Source organism: Biomphalaria glabrata, chromosome 7, assembly GCF_947242115.1.
Source record: "Biomphalaria glabrata chromosome 7, xgBioGlab47.1, whole genome shotgun sequence".
NCBI classification, from domain to species: Eukaryota; Metazoa; Mollusca; class Gastropoda; family Planorbidae; genus Biomphalaria; species Biomphalaria glabrata.
Window position 1 is genome coordinate 22,866,376 of NC_074717.1, and position 25,478 is coordinate 22,891,853.

Below are 25,478 nucleotides of genomic sequence, written 5' to 3' on the forward strand. Positions count from 1 at the left end.
CAGATCTGCCTTTTAGATTTACTATCGACTAGCAAAATATCGCTTTTTTTTTCTAAGAGGTCGAAATAGATATAAATCTATATTGTATGCCAGTGACTATTAAAGTAAATTAAGTATTAGAACTTCTTGTTTTGGTTAAAATTCGGCTTATTATTACATTTTTATTAAATAAAAGCTGACAATGCCGTTTTGTTTTTGTTTTTTTTTAATCGCGAGTAGGATTGGCGTTTCCCATATTGAATGATATCCCGAAATGACAATTTTGTCTGTTTTAGGGAGATTTGCATCAGTTTTTAGAAGATTTTAATGATTTCAAGAGATTTTCATGACTTTTTCTTATATTTGATAATTTCAGGAGAATTCCAAGAACCCTTTAATATTAAGTTAAAATGGTTTAATATAATAATCGAAATGAAATGAAGTGACTGATTTTTGTTTTGATTTTGTTTATTATAGGTAAGATGTTAATACTAAATCATCACTTATGACAGCACAGCCGAGGGGGTTTTGAGTTAAAAACCCTCTACCAGGGGGTTTTGAGTTTAAAATACCCTACCAGGGGGTTCTGAGATTTTAAAAAACCCTATCAGGGGGTTTTGAGATACAAATCCCTCTACCAGGGGGTTTTGAGTTTAAAACCCCCTACCAGGGGGTTTGCAGTTAAATCCCCCTCTTCTATAAACAAAACTAAAAAAATGCAAACGACAATTCCAAATTCCAAGAAAACAGCTAAGGAAGATTTTAACTTTAAAACCGCCTCCAAAAATTACGATAAACCCCCTCTCAATATAAAAAAAAAGCAAATTACACACTCACAATTCTATGAGCGTAGCCAAAGGGGTTTTGAGTTTAACCCCCCCCCCTTTTCCAGTTGGGTTTTGAAGCTAAAAAGTACCTATTCAATATAAAAAAAATCAAATTACACACTATAAAATCTATGATCGTAGCCAAAGGGGATTTGAGTTTAAAACCCCCTGCCAGGGGGGTTTGAAGCTGAAAATTACCTCTTCAATATTAAAAAAAAAGCAAATTACGCACTGAAAATGCTATGAGCGTAGTCAAAGGGGGTTTTGAGTTTAAATCCCCCTCCTCCAGATGGCTTTTTTCTTTAAAGTTTAAAACCCCACCGGATGGTTTTGAGTTCAAAATTCCCCTACAGAGCGTTTTGAGTTGGAAACCTCTCTCTTCAATATTATTTTAAAGCAAACTACAGTCACCAAATTCTATGATCGTCGCTAAATGGGGTTTTGAATTTAAAAAAACAAATGATTTTGACGATAAAACTTTCCTTTTCGATATAAAATCTAAAAACAAAACAAAAAAATGCAAACGACAATCCCCAAATTCCAAGAGCACAGTTAAGGAAGATTTTGATTTTAAAACCCCCTCCAAAATTTACGATAAACCCCCTCTTCGATATGAAAAATCAAATTACGCACTCAAAATGTTATGCTATCTTAGCTAAATGGGTTTAGACACAGTTTTGAGTGCAAAGCCCCCTTCAGCGGGGTTTTGAAGCTAAAAATACCTCTTCAATATGAAAAACAAAAGCAAACCATGCACTCAAAATTGTATGAGTGTAGTCAAAGGGGTTTTGAGTTTAAACTCCTCTCCAACGGAGTTTGAAGCTATGAGCTTAGCTAAATGGGTTTTGACTCAGTTTTGAGATTAAACCTCTTTCAGCGGGGTTAGAAGGTAAATAATACTTCTTTAATATTAAAAACAAAGCAAATTATACACTCAAAATTGTATGAGTGTAGTCAAAGGGTTTTGAGTTTAAACTCCTCTCCAGCGGAGTTTGAAGCTAAAAAATACCTTTTCAATATAAAAAAGCCAATTACACACTCTAAAATCTATGAGCGTAGCTAAGGGGGTTTTGAGTTTAAACCCCCAGCCAGCGGGTTTGAAGCTAAAAAATACATCTTCAGTATAAAAAAAAGCAAACTACGCACTCAAAATGCTATGAGCGTTCCCAAAAGGGGTTTTGAGTTTAAACCCCCTTCAGAGGAGTTTGATGCTAAAACAAAATACCTCTTCAATATAAAAAAAAAAGCAAATTACATACTAAAATTATTTGAGCGTAGCCAAGCCTACTGGGGACTTTGAGTTTAAATCCCTCTCCAATAGATGGCTTTTTTTTAAAGTTTAAAACCCCTCCAGATGGTTTTAAGTTTAATATCCCCCTACAGAACGTTTTGAGGTGGAGAACCTCTATCTTCAATATTATTCTAAAGCAAACTACAGTTACCAAATACTATTACCGTAGCTAAATGGGGTTTTGAGTTTAAAAATAAATACAATAACTCCAGAGATTTTTTAGTTTAAAACCCCCATCAAATGATTTTGACCATAAAACATCTCTTTTCGATATAAAATCTAAAACAAACTACAGTAACCTAATTCCTATTAATCCTATAAATCCTATTACGAACTGGGAGTCGACCCCTTGGTAAGATTGTGACAGAGCATGAGGTTTGCGGGACATGTTCTCCGACAAAATGAATTACGCATAATAAGAGTTGCGATGACATCCTAGTACAACTTGGCGCCACACATTTTTTGGGGCTCCTTAGAGCAGGTGGGAAGAGGCTTTAGACGATACCAGTGACAGATTTTGTGGAGACAGCTTGACGGCAAATGCGCCGTCAAGATCCTCCCGCGCCGTTCGGCGCATTTGCCGTCAAGCTGTTTCCATAAAATTGTAGACTCCCCGACATTACTAGCAAGGGGGTCTTGTGGAGCGCTAGTAGCTCCCTCAGCGCGGGGCGAAGCCCCGCCTCCAAGCACTATTTCTGGTATTGAAAGCCAACAAAATGCATATTCTGAGGTATCTACACTGCATTTTCCTGCTATTAAAAAGTTTTATTTCAAAAACCTAATGTGCTATTCTTACTGACGTTCGGCGCATTTGCCGTCAAGCTGTTTCCATAACAATCTGTCACTGGTATCGTCTGAAGCCTCTTCCCACCTGCCATGGGGACCTCCATGAATGAGTGGCGTCAAGTTGTACTAGGATATTATTGCAACTCTTCTTATGCCTAATTCATTTTGTCGGAGAACATGTCCCGCAAACCTCATGCGTCGCTCTCTCACAATCTTACAAAAGGGTCGACTCCCAGTTCGGAATAGAATTTCCTTGATTTAGACCCGATCTCTATAACTGACTCTTAAAATCTGTCTTAGCCATCTTTGTTGAGCCACATTTAGTGTTTTTCAATTTCGGCAGATGACTATTCAATGCAGTTTATTAATGGAGCCCTGCCACTGGTAAAAATGTGTAACCTCTCTTGAATACGCTCTTGGAATTAAGTGACTGTATTTTGCTTTAGATTTTATATCGAAAAGAGAAGTTTTATCGTCAAAATAATCTGTTGGGGGTTTTCCACCTCAAAATTCTCTGTAGGGGGATTTAAACTCAAAACCATCTGGAGGGGCTTTAAACTTTAAAAAAAAGCCATCTGTAGAAGAGGGGTTTAAACTCAAAAACCCCGATTGGATTAGCTACGCTCAAATAATTTTAGTGTGTAATTTGCTTTTTTTTATATTGAAGAGGTATTTTTAGCATCAAACCCCTCTGAATGGGGGTTTAAACTCAAAACCCCTTTTTGCAACGCTCATAGCATTTTGAGTGCTTAATTTGCTTTTTTTCTTACACTGAAGATGTATTTGTTAGCCTCAAACACCCCTGGCGGGGGGGGGGGTTAAACTCAAAACCCCTTTGGCTACGCTCATAGATTTCAGAGTAATTTGCTTTTATTTATATTAAAGAGGTACTTTTTAGCTTCAAACTCCACTGGAGGGACTCAAAACCCCTTTGACTACACTCATAACATTTTGAGTGTATAATTTGCTTTGTTTTTTATTATTTAAGAGGTTCTTTTTACCTTCAAACCCCGCTGAAGTGGGATTTAAACTTAAAGCTGAGTCAAAACCCATTAAGTTACGCTCATAACATTTTGAGTGCGTAATTAGCTTTTTTCTTTTTCTGTTGAAGAGGGGGTTTATCGTAAATTTTAGAGGGGGTTTTAAAATCAAAATCTTCCTAACTGTGCTCTTGGAATTAGGGGATTTTCGTTTGCATTTTTTTTTGTTTTGTTTTATAGAAGAGGGGGAGTTAACTGCAAAAACTCCAGATAGGGGGTTTAAAACTCAAAATCCTCTGGTAGGGGTTTTAAACTCGAACCCCCCTGGTAGGGGGGTTTAAACTCAAAACCCCTTTGGTTGTGCTGGGGCAAGTGATGGTTTAGTATTAAAATCTCACCTAAAATAAACAAAATCAAAGCAAAAAATCAGTCACTAAATTCCGATCCCCCGGGGATTTCATGTGTCAATCTAGTCATGCATATTGATCTGTGACTTAAAATATGCTTAATCATTGGTTTTCCTAGCTGACTCAGGCAACCCATTCCAGAAAGCAGAACGGTTAGAGAGGCACTTACTTAATGTGAAAAGCTCTTGCTTCCTCCTAGTAAATTCTCAAAAACGCGATTAATATATGAATATACCATGACCCATTATTTAAAATATAAATCCCCTTTCATTAAATATCGGATGTGACAGCGCAATAATTTATTTTTAATTATTGTAATAATTTTCATCATTAATGACTTCATACTAACTTACTTAGCATAAGTTTGCCATTATTATAATAGTATAAACATTGATTTAGATCTAGATGTATTTTTTAGCGGCCCCCGCAAGGGGAAAAAGCCGCTATTAGGTTTGTGCAAATTGTCCGTCTGTCCGTCTGTCCGTCTGTCCGTCTGTCACACTCAGATCTCGAAAACTAGAAGAGATATGAAAAATATTATTTCATCATTAAATCCGGCTTGAAAAGTTTAGGTGCAACGGCTACTTTTGGTTTTCTAAAAGCAAACCGTTTAATTTATAAAATTAATTATGCAAGCGATTTTTTCATAAAAATACACCAATTCTAAAACAATTACGTAAATGTAAGGGAGGCAAGGTTACAATATGCTAACAAAGATGGACAATTTTTGTGTATTTTCAGTGTCACTAAGTCAAATATATTTTTAAAATGTACAGGAAATGTTTACAACAAATACAAATAATAGTTAAAGACGTTTTTTCTGGTCAACTAGCTGCTAAAATTAAAAGAAAACATTTCTGTTTGTTTATAAAGGCTAATAATGCACTTTGTATGTAAATATCACGCACATTTTTTTAAATGGACTTTTTATGCAGCGATTTTCGTGCAGTAGCGTAACGTCGCAACATGATCAGGTGCTAAACCAATTCCTTAAACTTTTTTTAAAAATCAGATTTTATTTATTTTTTGTTTAGTGCCCCCATCCGAATAAAAGAAGCTTATTTTTGTGCGTTTTGTCTGTTGGTCGGTCTGTCCGTCACGATTAGATTTAAAAAACTAGAACTCTAAAAGCTATTGAAAATCTGATTTACCCTTTAATGTTCCTCCCATAACATCTCAATAGTTTTAAGTATCTAAAATTGATTGTTCCGGATTTTTTTGTGCAAAACTAATCAACGCCAACAAATGTTTGTTTGCTCTTCTAACTTATATTACATTCAATTTCCATGCTTAAACGTTGCAAAAACACATTATCAATAATATGTTGTTCCGTTTTTTATGTAAATAGCATATTAATGCTAAATCATAATCTCTATACTGACTTATATTTCATTAAGTGTAAAAATGTTCCGGATATTGTTTTATAAAACATGAATTATGCCTAATGATTGTTTGAAATCGCATAAGGCTTTTAAAAAAAGTAATTTACTAGAATTGATTACTGAAAATTACTTTTTAGACATTTAATTTTCTTGTAAAACATAACATAGAAGTTTTGTAATCGATAAAGAAAGTTCCGGATTTTGTTTCTTACAAATCGTCGCCAGAAATTTCCGAATTTATTTAAAAATCTACTAACGCCAAATAATTGTTTGAACTCCCTCTTCTAATTAATAAACAAATAATCTTCTCATTTACGAAATAATGTTTTTACGGATTTTTATGAAAAATATTTTAACTCACTACTCTCTTACAGTACATTTAACTTTCTACCTAAAACATTAAAAAATCTAATTATCGTTAATATTATGTTCCGATTTTTAAGGAAAACAGAATCCAAACACCAAAGTAAGGTATGAAAATCTCTCCACGTGGCTGTAGTACATCTAATTTTTATACGAGACCATCCAAAAAATTTAATTAACGGTATTACATTTATCTGAAATTCTCTTTTTCTTTTACTATTTATACAAACATCCGGAACAATCTATTATATAAACTTTTCAATTGTGTTCATACCTAAAAATTATTGCGATGTTTTGAAACGTAAAATAAAGGTTAATCAATTTTTAATAACTTTTAGTTGTTTTTTTATATCAAGATAACGGACAGACCGACTGACAGACAAAACGCAAAAACAATGTGGATTTGATCCTTTTTAAATAATATCTATTAGAACTCAGTGCACCAATGTCTATGAACGCTCGTTAAATATCTCGTGTAAATAAAGACATTTTTTTTTATGGTACCGGTACTAGCCTATTGTGAGGTAATGGAATTTTTTTTCTTTGACGTCATATGAATGGACTCTTTAAATGTAATGTTAAAAGAACGCACTCGGTGCACCAATGTTTATTAACCCTCGAAAAAATTGCTTGTATTAATGAAAACATATTTTAGTCTAACTAAGCCGTGTGACGTAGTGTTTTTTTTTTCCTTTGACGTCACATGGAATGAATTCTTTAAATGAAATGCTAAAAGAACGCACTCGGTGCACCAATGTCTATGAACACTCGGAGAAATGGCTCGTGTTGATAAAGGTGATTTTTAGTCTAGCTAGGCCTTGTGACGTAGTTTTTTTTTTTCCTTTGACGTCATATGGAATGAATTCTTTAAATGAAATGCTAAAAGAACGCACTCGGTGCACCAATGTCTATGAACACTCGATAAAAGGCTCGTAATGATGAAGGCGATTTTTATTCTAGCTAGGCCGTGTGACGTAGTGTTTTTTTTCCTTTGACGTCATATGGAATGAATTCTTTAAATGAAATGCTTAAAGAACGCACTCGGTGCACCTAAGTCTATGAACACTCGATAAATGGCTCTTATAGATGAAGGCGATTTTTAGTCTAGCTAGGCCGTGTGACGTAGTGTTTTTTTTTCCCTCTGACGTTATATGGAATTAATTCTTCAAATGAAATGAAAAAAGAACTCGGTATAGTAATGTTTATTAAGCCTCGTTATGTGACTCGCGTTTAAAAAAGAAATGATATCTTGATTTAGATCTAATCTAGATTTTTTAAACTAGATCTAGATTTTTATTACAGTATATCTAGATCTGGATTTATATTCTAATTAAAATTATTTTAGAGTATTTCTAGATCTAGTTTAGACTAAAATAGACTAGATTAAGATGAAGAATTTCAATTTCTAAACTTAAAGTGTAAAAAAAAAAGTGTAGATTTTCATTTCCAAACGTTTTGATCAATATTGTAATGTTTTAATATACTAAAACTAATCTACTATTTTTTTATTAAATTTAAATTTAAATTTACGGCAAATGAATCTTTGAAACATTATTACTTTTGACCATCGGATGGCTGCCTGGTCGTGCGGTTTGCGCGCTGGACTGTCGTTCAGATTTATGGATGGCCCAGGGTTCAAACCCTGCCCGCTCCCTTCCCCCGTCGTCCTGCGGGAGGTTTGGACTAGGAAGTAATTATCTTCAACTCTGAAGGAACATCCGAAACGTGTAAAACATTTTACATCAAAATTAAATCACCTCTTGAATATTATTTGCGAATATGCAGATCCGACAGGGATCCGACTTCGACGGGGGCCGCCTCTGAGTTTGTGTAACACAAACTCTCTTTGTAATCTTGTTATTAATTTTTTTTTGTAAGCCTTAAGTGTAGTATTTTAGATCTATTTTATTAAAAATAAACAAAAAGAAACTTCCTTGTTCTTTTAAAATCGCAGAAAGTAGAGCTTTATACCCATATTGAGCTGTGAATAAGTTAGGTGGTTTGCAATTTCGCGGTAGTGTGTATGTGTTAAACTTTACTGTTAAAGTTAATTAAAAGTTAAGTTCTATTAAGCATTGTTAAAGAGCTAATAGTCGCGCCTATTTTTTTTTTTTGCTGCGCTATATCAATGTTTTCTAACTTAACCTCTCTCTTCCCTCTTTTTGGTTAAATTTCATTGAACCATTAAAAGACCGGGGGGGGGGGAGGAGCAAAAAAAAAATGGGAGTGCCATCAAAGGCCCATGCCGACCAGCAAAATGATTAGGCCAAACACAACCTCGAAGACATCAAAGCAGTTCAAGCCGCTCGAGCATAGCAGAAAGTACGGTCTAACGTTTTGCAAATGATAATATGTACAGTGTATAGTGTATTTTCTTTTTATATTCTTGTTGAAATTCAAACAAAAATAATTGTAATAAGAATTTTAAGAAAAACAAGAAAACGTGTTCGGGCCTTTAGGTCTTGCTGCTATCACTTTTTTAAAAGTTGTCTGCATTGAATTTTTTTTCTTTGGTCGCGACAAGACGGGCCCATTTGGTACCGGCCCATCGGACATTTGCCCGTTTGCCCCTGACAACGACCAACCACATTTACTTTTCCCCAACTGCCACTAGGTTCCCATTAGAGCTGGGTGGACTCAAAGGCGCCCTAAAGATACCAAAAATAAAAAACGCAGTCTTCACCAGTATTCGATCCCGGGAAGCCAAGTGCTTTCTCACTCAGCCACCGCGCCTCCAATTGGTAACTATAATTTTGCTTTATTTTTTTTTTTAATTGGAGGAGGATAACCCTAATTTGGTTACACTCGTGAAATTTAGTCATTGTAGCTTTGCTTCTCCTTTTGTTAGGAGAAAAAAAGGGGGGGGGTGTAAATTCAAAACTTCTCTAGGCTACGCTCATGGATTTGGTGACTGCTGGGCACTAGCGGATCCAGAACTTTGAAGTGGGGGGGCGATTTTTTTCCAAACCCTAACCCTAACGCCCAGTAAACCCTAACCCTGTGCATAAACGTGCGTACACACACACACATACACACACACACACACACACACACATATATACATACATAAATATATATATATATATGTTTATATATATATATATTAGAATTATAAAAAAGCAGCATTTCTCAACCTTCAGCGAAAAACAAAACAACTGGGGCAGCGCTATAAGGTTCTCTTGTGGGGTTCTTGCTTTTTTCACTGCAGAAACGCATTTTCCTGACACGTACAGCTCTTATTTATCAACTGATTTCGGGGCGAAGCCCCGACGCCAAAAGCGTTTTCTTGCATTCTTCACTGCAGAAACGCTTTCTCCTGACAAGTACAGCTCTTTATTCATCAATGGATTTCGGGGCGAAGCCCCGACGCCAAAAGCGTCTTCTTGCATTCTTCCTTGCAGAAGGGCCTTCTCCTGACTTCTACAGCTCATTATTCATCAATGGATTTCGGGGCGAAGCCCCGACGCCAAAAGCGTTTTCTTGCATTCTTCACTGCAGAAACGCATTCTCCTGACAAGTACATCTCTTTATTCATCAATGGATGTTCGGGGCGAAGCCCCGACGCCAAAAGCGTTTTCTTGCATTCTTCATTGCAGAAGGGCCTTCTCCTGACTTCTACAGCTCATTATTCATCAATGGATTTCGGGGCGAAGCCCCGACGCCAAAAGCGTTTTCTTCTTTTTTCACTGCAGAAACGTATTCTCCTGACATCTACAGCTCATTATTCATCAATGGAGTTCGAAGCTCATTATTCATACTATTAAAAAAGGACCTTTTGAATAATGTTGTACTTGAAAATTATTTTAGTATGAATTTATAGGCCCTTAATACATTGCAAATAAAACCGATTTGTTCCTTGAAAAGATAAGATACTCCACATATTTAGATTTTGGCTTTGGGGATCGCCGCCGAAAAAAAAATAATTCAATAAATAGTATTCAATAAGTTCAGTGTATAAATTGTGAATTATAGTCCCAAATTTATTTAACTAGAAAAATATCAGATTGAGTAAAGGTTGGTAAAAGGCGACTATGAAAACATTATTTGAGTTTATAACTCATCTCAATCATGGCTCTAATACTGAAAAATTTTGTTTGAATTCTAACTTTTCCAATGCATAGTCTTACTTAAAATAATTATGATAAATTCATGTGAAATTAAATAAACTCTGTCTGGAAATGGGAGGAGCGGTAGAGTGAAAACGATTAATCCTCGCTCCTTTAATAATTTCTGCTAAAGATTGCATTTGGCATTAAAGAATAGGGGTTGGGCGACTCAATATAAGAATTTAATTTATAGTGTATATAAATTATGATGGGGGAAATGCGATTGCATGTATCGCCCCTCCCTCCTTGTACAACCCTTTTTCATTTAAATTTACAAATGATACTATTTGAGATTAGATTGTGGTATGACATAATATACAATGGGTCACATATCAATACGTAGTTTATATTATATAGATATTCAACTAATTTTGTTCACAAACTATGATTCTCCACAAAAATAGGACCGCCCCCCCCAGCACTCAGGGGGCTAAGTGGGGAGGGCAGTACATGCAATCGCCCCCTCCTTACCCCACCGTATCGGCCAAAATACCAGAAAGGGAGCGACATAATATAAAATGTATATATTAATTCAACTAATTTTGTTCACAAACTATGATTCTCCACAAAAATAGGACCGCCCCCCCCCCACTCAAAGGGTTTAGGTGGGAAGGGCAGTAGAGGTATTCGCCCCCCCCCCCTTTACCAATCGGCAAACAGGGAACGACATAATATAAAGATCGGTTAAAAAATCAATAACAAGTCTATACGATATAGATATTACATTGATTCTATTAGCAAGCTGTGATTTCTACAAAAAAATTGGACCGCCCCCCCCCACTCGAAAGTGTATGGGGGGGGCGGGATTGATACCATCGCCCCCTCCCGACCCCACCAATCGGCCAACATACTAGAGGGGGGGGCGAAATAATCTAAAAATAGGTTGAAATATAAATAATTAGTATTTATTTTTAACATAAGTAATAAATTCGTATACAAATTGTGTGAATTCTATAATAAATTAAAATAAAAATAATACGGGGGTTTTAAACTTAAAACACTCTGGATCGGGGTTTCAAACTAAAAAATATTTTGGCTACGCTCATAGAATTTGGTGTCTTTTGTTTAGATTTATATTGAAGAGAGGGGTTAAAGTAAAAAAAAAAAAAAAAAAAAAACTCTGGAAAAAAAAGGGGGGGTTAAACTCAAAATCCCCTTTTTGCGCTGGGGCAAGTGATGGCTTGACATTAAAAGCTCACCTACAATTAACAAAATTAAAGAAAAAAAAACAGTCACAAAATTCCCCCCCCCCTCTCTTTCCCCTTCCCCTGACGAAGTAGCCTAATATATATTTTGTCACACCCAATACACATATAGTCCTACACATAGGCCTACTGATCAGTCACACAAATATGCCCTACATCTTATAAAATACAGACGCTCCGTCAAAATTTCAGTTATATGTTGTTGTTGAATCTAGAGTCACGATAATCCATATTATACTCCAAACTAGAAATAAAAGAGTTCTTGTATATATGACGCGTAGGACGTAATCATCTTCTTTTTTGAAGTAACGTCTGTATTATATAAGATAAGATATATGAATCTGATTTATTTTTTTTTAGTAATAATCATAGTTTTTATCACAATTTTGACTCAAAATACTAATCTAAAATTTTTCTATAATTATATTGAAGTTAGTTTTTATATCATAAAGATCTACAGATTATACATTGATTACATTCTATTTTATAGCTACTTATATCCATTGAGCTAATTAAGGCCGATGAAGTTTATGTTGGCCAATATTTAGAGTTGTGATTTGTTCCGTGTCTTTATGGTTTCATTATCTCTCAAAGTCTGATTCAAAATTTTAAATAACACTATCACTCATAAGCAAAACAAATATGGCGAGAGCTCAGTTAACAATTTTGTAAACATTGAAATTTATCGATTTATCGAAATCTCCGAATTATATGTATTTAATCTATTACTAATGGTTTGATTGAACAACGTTTAAGATGCTCGACCTAGAAGTCGTACCAGAAAGGTCTCTGGGGAACGAGCAATGGGAATTTGTTCTGGGTAGGTAACAATTTTAATCATAATTTCAGTAAAAAGATCATTGACCTATTTTTTTTCTTCTCTTTCTAATCTGCGTATGAAGCATAAATCCAGCCCTGTTAATGTTATAGATCGACTATTTGCTATTTTTACACCTATCGTCATGACTTAGATCTAGATCTAGTTGTTATTAGCTACATAAGTTAATGGATATTTATCAGTTGAGACTTGAGTTGATCATGATGTAACAGATATAAATAGATCTTATTAGATTTGTAGTAAATAGTTAAAATAGCTAAGTCAGCCTAAGGGCCTAAGCCCCTAAGCCCTAAGCCTAAGTAACTAGATTAGGTACTCTCACAGGTGGCCATTTTGGATCTAAAAACCAATTTGACATCAAAATAATTTCCTGTTAAGCTTTTACATAACTGAAATTAAGCATATCCTAAGAAAAGACATTGCTTTATTATTTATAACTGAGTGTTTTTAATATGACATTTTCTTGAGTTTATTCTAAAGATAAGAGGTTCCTCTAACGGCTAGTGGGACAAAAAATACTCTTACTATGTCCAAAATATTTTAATCAGAAAAATTAGAAATTTTCAAATTACTTAAAATAAATTTTTTAACCGTACACTTAGAAAATTCATTCAGCTTTCCAATGATACCAAATTTATTATGATTGAATGAGTCAACACCAAACTGATGAGTGGACAGAAAATATAGAAGTGCAGATCTTAGAGAGGAAGTGGAAATGGATTGGTCACATCCTTAGAAAAGATAACAGCAACAGAGCTAGGCAGGCCTTAGAGTGGAACCCCCAGGGAACAAGACGCAGAGGAAGACCAAAAAGAACATGGCGACGCAGTGTACTTGAAGAAGCCGAGAGGACCGGGAAGAGCTGGGAAACCATAAAAAAACTAGCAAGAGACCGCGTAGAGTGGCATGTTTTTGTCGAGGCCCTATGTTCCATGAGGAACTCAAAGGAGTGATGATGATGATGAAACGAGTCAACGACCCTTTAAAACTTACCACACTATTTTCATGTACTAAAATCTCACTACGGTCAGGATGATCTTTTATCAATAATACTTGTTTTTTTTTTTTTTACATTAGTAAAATAAAATTAGTGTACACTAAAACATGTGAAATTGAATGAATCACTTCTTTATTATACTTTATACCAATATCATTGATTATGAACATAAAATATAATAAAGAACTGTATGCTTGGGAGTTCTTTTGGACAGTCGATGTTGAGACACAAGAAGCTAAAATCTGTAAATCTAGGTATTTAAAATATTCTTTCAAAGAAATATACTTAAATAGATCTAAATCTTAAATCTGAAGATTCTTTTTCTAATCTAGACTATAGTTCTATAACTAGATAGATCTAGATCAATTCAAAAGCTTATTGTGATGAAAACTTTACAGCCGGGAGCATTTAAAGAAAATTAGAAAAATTTTAGTTTTTCGTAATTTGCTAATGATATTTCAAAATTTTAATTTCATTTTGATTTGCCACTTATAAATTAAAATTCCTCCTTTCAAACTGTACAATTTGAAATACTTTTGTATATATATGTATTCACAATAGTTTCTGAAATATTCACATAAAAAAAAATTTGCTTCACTTTTTTTTTTTTTATTTCTCTACATAAAGTCCATAGGATGTCAGGACACTTTTGACAAACATAAAATCACAATAACTTTTGAACCAATAATGCTAGCATAATAAATTTGGTGTTGTTGGAAAGCATTTTTCATCCTCTTTCATTCTATTACACATTTGTTGGTATAGGATCAATGTAAATGTTTTGATGCATCTACCTAAACTAGATCTATACTTAGAATGAACTTGATAGATCTAGATTACATTATAGTTCTAGCTAGATCTAATTAATCAAATACTATATAATCTTTGATTTATAATGTCACTGTCAGAGGCGTGAAGGGAGGGAGGAGGAGAATTTGAAAATCCCCCTGGTGTTTTTTGCATTAAATATTAAATATTACGCAAAATGCAGGGGCACCCAAATACTGGCCAATTCCTATCTACGACACTGGTCACTGTATAATTGGAATGATAGTATTGTAGGCTACACTACCTTCAGTCTTCACACTTCTTCTATACTTAAACAGTCAAATTAAGTGTCAATTTTAAGCTTGCAATCATATGAAAACACCATTACATTAATAATAATACTTCATATTTGATTTAGATTTTAGGTAATAGAACTTCTAGTGCCAAATAGAAAAATATGAGCAAAAGTATGTTTGAAATGAAAGAAAGTTGTGAAATAGAAATAAATTTGTATGTTTTAAAAGTCAGTCAAAGGAAAAAATAATTTATTTCTTACTTCTATCATTAGACATGGAAATTATTTGATATTAGTAGCTTATTTATTAATTTTTGACTATAAACAAAAACATCTTTGAGAAACTAGACCTTCTCTCTATTGGTAGTTTTAGGTGCCATAATTGCCATCTAAAATCTAAGCCATCTAATAGCCCATCTAAATGAAGAGCTGGTGACTGTACTGTCCAGATAATACCCTCAGAAAAGCAGGTTCAACTACACTCATTTCAAAACTTTTAAATAACACTCAATGGGCACGGTGGTAAGGGGTCTCGGGTTTGAATCTTGGTTAAGACTTGTATTTTGAATTTCAGGATATTTTTTAACGTCTATGTGCCCCCTATCTCTAATGGAGTACCTGACATTAATTGGGGAAAGTAAAGGTGGTTGTTCATTGTGCTGGTCATTGAAACATCATCTAACCAATAGATTGCAATGTCTGAAAGGGGTGCTTTACTTTTACTTTTAAATAACACTCATTTGAAAACTCTCTTTACCAAGATACTGGCCCCAAAACACCTCAATAGTAAGAAGACTATATGTAGAGCTCCCTGATTTGGAAACCACTGTGCAGTTCATCTCATATATATTAGTCTAGTCATCTGAATGCTCCAACATAAAAATGAGAATGAGGAAGAAGAAAATTTGAAAACTGTCTAAATAATATATACTGGAACTGTTGGTTTAGGCTTTAATAAATCTTCAAGAAAACTTACTGATTGATAGGTGCAAGATGTATTTAAAAAAAAAAAGGAATTGTCGTAAGAAATGTAGTTTTATCCAAATGTTAGACATTAAATAGTTACAATATATATTTCTTGCTATTCACTTGTTGTCCAAGTTACTGTCATCTCCTTTCACTCCACTGCAATCTCCATTTTGACTGCTGTCCATCTGCATACCAAGATCAGAAATCTTGTCCAACCAACATTTTACAAGTAGATACAATTTTTTTTAATCCTTCACCAGGCATGCCGTTCTACCAGGCAGTGAATATATTAAGAAGGCAAGACTCTTGCATCAAAGGTGTTCAGGTCTGGTACAGTGATCAGGTATGTGATCTCATTCTAGTTGGCATAACTGTCGAAGATTGCTCCTTCTCAGGAGATACATTTGTTGGTGTCTCGTGCTTGCATGTTTAACTATAGCTTACTAGGTTCCAATGTTGCATGTAGTTAACACATTTTGCTTGTACGGGGAAGCAGCATAGCATTCCTTTGTTTCACTGCAATATCTGGTAGCTCACCCGCATTTAATTTTATTTTGTGCTTTCTTGTTTCTATCTCTAACTTCCCTCTTCCATTATTTGTTCTTTGTACAAAGCTTCCATGTACTCACTCTGTCTGTCTGTTTGGTCAAAAGTTTGTGCACGTTATGTCTCTGACATCCAATCTCCCATCAAGCTGAAATTTTGCAAAATTATTTCTTTTACCTGACAACACAAGAATTTATGAAAAATAAACAAATTAGTTAATTAACTATTCTTAATTAATTATTTTGTTTGGTATCATGAACAATGGAAAGTAAAATTGCTTGACTGATGTGGTGGTATAAGCTGAATTAGTCCCCTTGATAGGTCGCTGCTTTAAAGTTTCAAGCTAATAATAGATAACTATAAAACCGATTTTCATTAGCACTTGACTAGCACAGTGGTAGAGTGTCAGCTTAGGGAGGTTTAAGCACTGAGTTCAAATTCAGGTCGTTTTTTTTTTTTTATAAATGCATTCATACCCACTTTTTTCTCTCTCCCCCCCCCCCCCCCCCCCCCTTCCCAACTGGTCCAGGCAAGTGATAGGATCATAGCATATTGAGAAAGCTAAGAGCATGAAATTGCGTGAAACAAAAACAATCAGTAAAAATATTTGGAATCGCAGAAATTTAATTGATACAGTTACGCTTAGTATAAGCTTTGTTTTTTTTAAGTTTTTTTTTTAATATATTTTTCTTGCTATGGATTTATTTAAATGCATTGTATTATAATTTTCCCTCTAAACTATATCACTTATTTTTTACATGCTCATGACCAATTTTTCTCAACATTTATTTTTATTTCTATCTTGTGACGTCTAGTCCTGTTGATTTTGGCTTACTCATTTCTCTGAAATTTTTTAATGGGCATCTGCAACTAGCAACTTTTTTTACATCGCTGTGTTAAAGGGGAGGGTGCATCACAGTTTGAGAAAATGCTGCTTAAACTCAGTATGTTTTCAGCACTTCTTATATTGTTTTCCTTGCATTTAGTGAACACTGAGGGTTTCCTTAGGTTTTTTGGATAATACCTGCATTTTAAGGAAGTTTTGGGTTATGTATGTTGCTCCTATGTTGAAGTAAAAGAACAGTTGTGACTGGAATTCTCTATCGGACAAGGTGGGGTTTGCAGATGGTCAATTCTCTGTCATCCACAAATCTCTCCAAAGGAAATTATCTCTAGTAAGAAAGTTAAAGTTGACTGTGCCCTGGATATATCCTGTAGAATCGTCACATCCTGGATCCAGGTTACTTCACGCTATCACATTCACCAGTTCAAAAAAACCCCTCATGATGGATTTACATCCTATATAATATTAAAGCAGTAGTGAGACACAGACCTCTATCTGGGATAGTGCTATCCAGAACTCGGTCAAAAGTCACTTGGGGAGGGTGAATGTCCACTATTATTTTCCTTTACAAAATGCATGTGGAAAAAACAGGGGGGGGGTATTTTCCGTTGGTCATTTTCAAGAAATGATATCTAATGGGGGAATATTGCCAAAGTGGAGCGCTGGATTCAGAATTTTCTTTCACCTAGATGGGTTGCATTATTAAGGCTGACATGCAACATGGAGCTAAACTGCTTTTGAAGTGACAGTGGTCCTCCCCTTCTCCTGCCAGTTTGAAAAGCACAGGTTCCATCAGATTTAAGAGAAAATCATGCATGAAGGTCAGGAGCTGAAGTAGAGGTATTTAGAGATGTAAGGGTTATAAGCATTTCTCGGAAAGTGGGAGCTTAACCTCTCTTTCACTCTGGCATTGTCAGTCCTTGGAAGCCCTCTTCATAAATGTTTCTCACATTGGGATCACTATTGCTATTTCACAATATAATGGTCTTCATTATCACAGTTGACAATATCTCTAAAGCCTCCCTGCCATCTTCTATATTTGGTTATTGATCAAGAGTGCTCGGTTTCATATAATAATGTAGTAATATAGTCCCTAACTGCATTAAAAAGTGTACAATGGTTCAGTTATCTAGTCCCTAACTGCATTAAAAAGTGTACAATGGTTCAGTTATCTAGTCCCTAACTGCATTAAAAAGTGTACAATGGTTCAGTTATCTAGTCCCTAACTGTATTAAAAAGTGTACAATGGTTCAGTTATCTAGTCCCTAACTGCATTAAAAAGTGTACAATGGTTCAGTTATCTAGTCCCTAACTGCATTAAAAAGTGTACAATGGTTCAGTTATCTAGTCCCTAACTGCATTAAAAAGTGTACAATGGTTCAGTTATCTAGTCCCTAACTGCATTAAAAAGTGTACAATGGTTCAGTTATCTAGTCCCTAACTGCATTAAAAAGTGTACAATGGTTCAGTTATCTAGTCCCTAACTGTATTAAAAAGTGTACAATGGTTCAGTTATCTAGTCCCTAACTGCATTAAAAAGTGTACAATGGTTCAGTTTTCTAGTCCCTAACTGCATTAAAAAGTGTACAATGGTTCAGTTATCTAATCCCTAACTGCATTAAAAAGTGTACAATGGTTCAGTTATCTAGTCCCTAACTGCATTAAAAAGTGTACAATGGTTCAGTTATCTAGTCCCTAACTGCATTAAAAAGTGTACAATGGTTCAGTTATCTAGTCCCTAACTGCATTAAAAAGTGTACAATGGTTCAGTTATCTAGTCCCTAACTGCATTAAAAAGTGTACAATGGTTCAGTTATCTAGTCCCTAACTGCATTAAAAAGTGTACAATGGTTCAGTTATGCTTAACAATTTCTGAAATGATATGTATTGTTGTTTAATGTGACACCCGGTACCAATATATTTTTCTTTCATTCCCTGTATGCACTAATTAAATGCTAGAAAAATAATTTCTCAAAATATCAAAACACACACACACACACTTATCCTTTTCGCCCTCCTAGGCCACATTAGTTTCTATTTACAGTACATATTCATTGATAGAAAGACTAATGCAAGTCAAATACTCTACAGAATCCTTTACAGATGGATTTAGTGCTGAACCTTTCCCAAGATGGGATCAAGTTAATATTTGATCCAGTCTATCAAAGGCTCAAGGTAAGACGTCATTGATTGAAAGTGGATAGATGTTTGATTGTTTCAAGGAAAAACCTCCTTGTTAGATCACATAATGATATAGTAGACATTAATGTAGTCCCTGGAATTGTCCTTGTTAGATCACATAATGATATAGTAGACATTAATGTAGTCCCTGGAATTGTCCTTGTTAGATCACATAATGATATAGTAGACATTAATCTAGTCCCTGGAATGGACCTCATTCACCAATCGTAAACAAACAACATTTAGCACGTGGTGCTCTATCTCTTCTATATAATTTACGATCTCATGTTTAATTCATGATGGTTGTCACGTGACAGTTTTTTCCGTTGTTTTATCAATAAGATCACGTGACTAAATGTTGTTTGTTTACGATTGGTGAATGAGGTCCATTGTCCTTGTTAGATCACATAATGATATAGTAGACATTAATGTAGTCCCTGGAATTGTCCTTGTTAAATCACATAATTACATTGTAGACATTAATGTAGTCCCTGGAATTGTCCTTGTTAAATCACATAATGACATTGTAGACATTAATGTAGTCCCTGGAATTGTCCTTGTTAAATCACATAATGACATTGTAGACATTAATGTAGTCCCTGGAATTGTCCTTGTTAAATCACATAATGACATTGTAGACATTAATGTAGTCCCTGGAATTGTCCTTGTTAGATCACATAATGACATTGTAGGCATTAATGTAGTCCCTGGAATTGTCCTTGTTAAATCACATAATGACATTGTAGACATTAATGTAGTCCCTGGAATTGTCCTTGTTAAATCACATAATGATATAGTAGACATTAATGTAGTCTCTGGAATTGTCCTTGTTAAATCACATAATGATATAGTAGACATTAACGTAGTCCCTGGAATTGTCCTTGTTAAATCACATAATGATATAGTAGACATTAATGTAGTCCCTGGAATTGTCCTTGTTAAATCACATAATGATATAGTAGACATTAATGTAGTCTCTGGAATTGTCCTTGTTAAATCACATAATGACATTGTAGACATTAATGTAGTCCCTGGAATTGTCCTTGTTAAATCACATAATGATATAGTAGACATTAATGTAGTCCCTGGAATTGTCCTTGTTAAATCACATAATGACATTGTAGACATTAATCTAGTCTCTGGAATTGTCTTTAAAGATGATTTTAAAAAAAGAACAACCAAAAACAATGATTGGTTATGAAATTGTATCTGCACATTGTGTGTTTGTTGTGCTTGGACTGCCTTTAAGGTTTGTTTCTGTTGAACTAATATGATACAAATAACTAGTTAGGTCACTACAGGGCAGCGGTTGCTCATTAAAATATACTAAATGAATAATGTAGTAAGAATAATTTTAATTAAGATAAAGCAATATACAGACATTATTCACATGTATGAAACATGAGTGTCTGTGACTATCTAGAGATTTCTAATATTACAAATGGTAAATTAGGAGCCTACATAGTGGTTGTTGGGACTTGTAACATACAATACTGCATCTATTTTCTAAGGGATACTAGCTCCACACGGCATAAAGATTGGTCAAATAGTGATATTATTTCAAATTTCAATTAATCATTGGGAGAAATATTTCATGACCTAGATCTCTAGTTCCAAACATGACACGTGATCCCTGATCTTTGTCTTTTTAAAATGAAGAGTCCCCCGAGGCGTGAGTTCTAAAATATATTGAGACCTCTGCATAGATCTAAGGAATATTCAGGAGAATTTTATCAAAATTAAGTAAATTACAGGCATAAAAACATGCCATGATTATAATGATTAGCTTGATATATTGGAACTTAATTGGAAGAGTATATTTAGCTTGGTTGTAATGAATGGTATCACTTTAAACAAAAAGTATATTTCTGTAATTGGAAGTTGGTCTGAACACTAGTGACTAAAGCAGTGGCACTGCACTGCATTTGCGCGAGGTCTGAGAACGGGGGGGGGGCTGAAACCTTTTACAAAAACAAAAAACAGGCAGGCTTGAATATTAACCGATTAAAATTGCAATATTTAAAATATAGAATATTTAAAGTAAGAGGTGTTGTTTCATCTTCCAAGTGGGACTTTCAGAATGTTTCGCGAGAGCTGTCTGTAACAATATCGACTCAAAAACTTTTTGAGTAAGACATTTCAAAATGCCATTCTTCTGGACTTTCTTATGTCACAACTGTCGACAAACTGTCGACACTCAACCATCGTTATGTTGACGTATCAAAAACAAATCGCGTCAAGACGTCTGACGTAACATGATAATGATGTTACAACGCTCACTCACGTAGGTGCGCTATATTTACCGCTAATGTCTCTCAAATTGGCCAGTGCTGCCTCTTTCTTTATTAGACATCCTTTGACATGTGTACAAGCCCATCTCATCCTTTTAATGGGTCACATTTGCATTGTCAATGAGGTGCTATGTGTACAAGCCCATCTCACCCTTTTAATGGGTCACATTTGCATTGTCAATGAGGTGCTATGTGTACAAGCCCATCTCACCCTTTTAATGGGTCACATTTGCATTGTCAATGAGGTGCTATGTGTACAAGCCCATCTCACCCTTTTAATGGGTCACATTTGCATTGTCAATGAGGTGCTATGTGTACAAGCCCATCTCACCCTTTTAATGGGTCACATTTGCATTGTCAATGAGGTGCTATGTGTACAAGCCCATCTCACCCTTTTAATGGGTCACATTTGCATTGTCAATGAGGTGCTATGTGTACAAGCCCATCTCACCCTTTTAATGGGTCACATTTGCATTGTCAATGAGGTGCTATGTGTACAAGCCCATCTCACCCTTTTAATGGGTCACATTTGCATTGTCAATGAGGTGCTATGTGTACAAGCCCATCTCACCCTTTTAATGGGTCACATTTGCATTGTCAATGAGGTGCTATGCGTACCCCCTCCAAACTCTTCCCGTACCCCCAGGGGTACGCGTACCACACTTTGGGAAACACAGCATTTAACTATGACAACGTTTTTAGGAATGTAACTCTCTAGGTATTCAGTGCTGTACAATGTGTTACTGTGTGCGAGTCTTCCAATCAAAGCCTAAAAGAAATTAGTACAGGGATAAGTATTTTAATAAAAAAGGAAAAGTGGTTGAGCGTTGTGGTGTACATTTATATCTTTGTAAAGCGTTGTGATGGTCATTTAACATCTATGTAAAGCGTTGTCATGGTCATTTAACATCTATGTAAAGCGTTGTCATGGTCATTTAACATCTATGTAAAGCATTGTGATGGTCATTTAACATCTATGTAAAGCATTGTGATGGTCATTTAACATCTATGTAAAGCATTGTGATGGTCATTTAACATCTATGTAAAGCATTGTGATGGTCATTTAACATCTATGTAAAGCGTTGTCATGGTCATTTAACATCTATGTAAAGCATTGTGATGGTCATTTAACATCTATGTAAAGCATTGTGATGGTCATTTAACATCTATGTAAAGCATTGTGATGGTCATTTAACATCTATGTAAAGCATTGTGATGGTCATTTAACATCTATGTAAAGCATTGTGATGGTCATTTAACATCTATGTAAAGCATTGTGATGGTCATTTAACATCTATGTAAAGCGTTGTCATGGTCATTTAACATCTATGTAAAGCATTGTGATGGTCATTTAACATCTATGTAAAGTGTTGTCATGGTCATTTAACATCTATGTAAAGCATTGTGATGGTCATTTAACATCTATGTAAAGCATTGTGATGGTCATTTAACATCTATGTAAAGCATTGTGATGGTCATTTAACATCTATGTAAAGCATTGTGATGGTCATTTAACATCTATGTAAAGCATTGTGATGGTCATTTAACATCTATGTAAAGCATTGCGATGGTCATTTAACATCTATGTAAAGCATTGTGATGGTCATTTAACATCTATGTAAAGCATTGTGATGGTCATTTAACATCTATGTAAAGCGTTGTCATGGTCATTTAACATCTATGTAAAGCATTGTGATGGTCATTTAACATGTATGTAAAGCGTTGCGATGGTCATTTAACATCTATGTAAAGCGTTGCGATGGTCATTTAACATCTATGTAAAGCATTGTGATGGTCATTTAACATCTATGTAAAGCGTTGCGATGGTCATTTAACACCTATGTAAAGCGTTGCGATGGTCATTTAACATCTTTGTAAAGTGTGATGGACATTTAACATCTTTGTAAAGTGTTGCGATGGACATTTAACATCTTTGTAAAGCGTTGCGATGGTCATTTAACATCTTTGTAAATTGTTGTGATGGACATTTAACATCTTTGTAAAGCGTTGTGATGGACATTTAACATCTTTGTAAAGCATTGTGATGGTCATTGAACATCTTTGTAAAGTGTTGTGATGGTCATTTAACATCTTCATAAAGCGTTTTGATGGACATTTAACATCTATGTAAAGCGATGACCATAGAAAACTTGGGAGCTCACTTGTGAGACCCTCAAGAAGAACTGAATAGTTTTGTACTCTGTTCAACATAAACTTATCAGTACATATAAGTTTATTAGACACCCACCCCCCACCCCCGGGCCTTATTTTTGACACGCTCTGGTTTTGTTTGTTTTGCTTGAAATCCGCTGTCCCTGGAAGGTCATGGACGTGCTTTGTAAGTTCTTCCAGTGTCCGAGTTGATCAGGACCAATGGTGGTGTAGCTTTTGTCCTCCCAAGTCTGACTCGGTACTCTGTTCATCTGTGCTACTAAGTGTTGATTTAAACTTAGATAATCCACGGACTTTGAATGAACCCATATCCCTAATCCTAATATTTGTGTATTAGATATCCAAACTCTGTCTTTTTAATGACACACACACACACACACACACTTTATATTTCTGGTCTTCCGTCTTTTCAATCTTCAAAGCCAACAATATATCTTGGATTTCTAGACTTATGTTTCACGTGCCATTCAAAAGTTGGTCATTAAAACGTATCTGTTGGAGCGAGAAAGAGATTAACTTTCTACCAGAACGAGTCTAAAGAAACATGAGTCTCCCAGGTCATTGCCAGAGGAAAATAAAAAAAAAATTGTGTGTTTGCTTTTTTTTTTTTTTTCCTTATTAGGAAAATGAATGTATTTGATGGTTCTGCATGAAATGAATTTATTTGATGGTTGCGCGAGAACTCCGTGAAGAAAGTTTGGTGAATTTGTTATTGTGTTTACACTAGGCCCCGTGACAAATCAGTTTCTCCTTGCTTTCATTGTTCCCCTGGTGAGCGCATTGAACACGTAGGCTGGTTTTGTTTTTTTTTTGTGTGGGGCGCCGAGCGAGGCCCGGCCTGTGAGTGGGAGAGCGACTCATCAAGGATGAACCCCACTGCTGTGTCAATTGCATGATGGCATCTATAGGGCGGCGGGCTGAAATATGATCGGGTCATCTCGCCTGTTCGACTAGACGCCCTGTACGCTGGCTCCCTCCTCTTGTTTACCCATCGACATGGAAAGGGTGAAGATCGCCCTTGGTCGCTTCCTCATTCCCTTTTTATCCCGGGTGACAAATGTGTGATGAAAACTACAAAATTATAGAATAGACGAATGCTTCCTAAGTTGACCCCCTGTCCTTGAACCTAAGCCCCTCTTCAGCCGTGGTCTATTATGTTATGCCCAGCATGGGATCGCGCGAGATGAGCACTAAATGATTTGAAATTTTAGTCGGAATTAGTGATTTAACTGTTAGACCCAGAAGTCTCCCCCCCCCCACACACACACACACACACTTACCTTTTTTTTTTAGTGATTTAACTGTAACTCTTAGTCTAACAGTCTCCCCCTCCCTTTTTTTTAGCTGTTAGACCATGAAATCTTACCACCACCACCCCCCACCCCCCATTTTTTTTCTCGTCACCAACAACCAACTAATGGTGTCATCTTCTCTGAGGTCCATATAATCTGTGTTGAAACTTGTTCACACTTTGGATTCCAAAGAGCCACAGGGCATCTTTTTGTTCTATTCTTATGTTAGCAAGAGAGAAGTACGAGAACTATCTATAGCACCAGCCACTTCTTCCTTGTCAGTTCATTTACGTATCGTCATTATGTACTTTTTTAGCGGCCACCGCAAAGTCGCTTTTGATTTTCAGAGCTGTGTCTGTCTGCCCATCTGTCACGTGTAGAACTAAAAATCTAAAAAAAAAAAAAAGCTATTGAAAGTCCGATTTCACAAAATTTTGTAGGTTGGAAACTTTAGGTGCAACGGCTACTTTTTGGTCTTCTGAAAGCGAACTCTTTTATTTTAAAAATGAAATCGGTAAACCTTTTAATTTATTCGTACAAGTACACACCTTTTGTAAAACAATACTTAAGGGCGTGTACAGTGTGGAATAAAACGTTGAATGCAAAGAATGACATGAGTATAGACGGGAAATAATTTGTATTGTTTGTAAAATTCATACATTTTGTTGTTTGTCAAAATAGTGTTTTAAGAAAAAAATATTAATTATGCGTTTTGTGATGAATTAGTTACTGTTCAGCAAAGTGTTACCTTTTTTTTTTTTTTTTTTTTGCTATAAGAATCCAAATAGTACGCATACATCACATATGGATAAAGAGACCCTTGACTAAAATGAAGGAACTCTTCCGTTGGCCAAGTACGAAAGACACTTTAAAGTTGTGACCTTTTCTTGCATATCCTGTAGTCAGTCATATAATAAGGCTATGTCATCTGCGAATTCCAGATCTCCCAGCTTTTGTGT

General features: G+C 35.3%; 1 protein-coding gene across 1 annotated transcript in view; it reads left to right on the plus strand.

The window, feature by feature from the left end:
* Positions 1–11,958: 11,958 nt before the first annotated feature.
* The window catches only part of LOC106050671 (phagosome assembly factor 1-like), a 35,395-nt gene continuing 21,875 nt past the window's right edge, over positions 11,959–25,478 (plus strand). Inside the window, exons 1-3 of the mRNA XM_056035228.1 lie at positions 11,959–12,146; positions 15,454–15,536; positions 18,675–18,758. Of these exons, the coding sequence (XP_055891203.1) occupies positions 12,083–12,146; positions 15,454–15,536; positions 18,675–18,758 (231 nt within the window). The 5' untranslated portion in view covers positions 11,959–12,082. The remainder of the gene's footprint in view (positions 12,147–15,453; positions 15,537–18,674; positions 18,759–25,478) is intronic.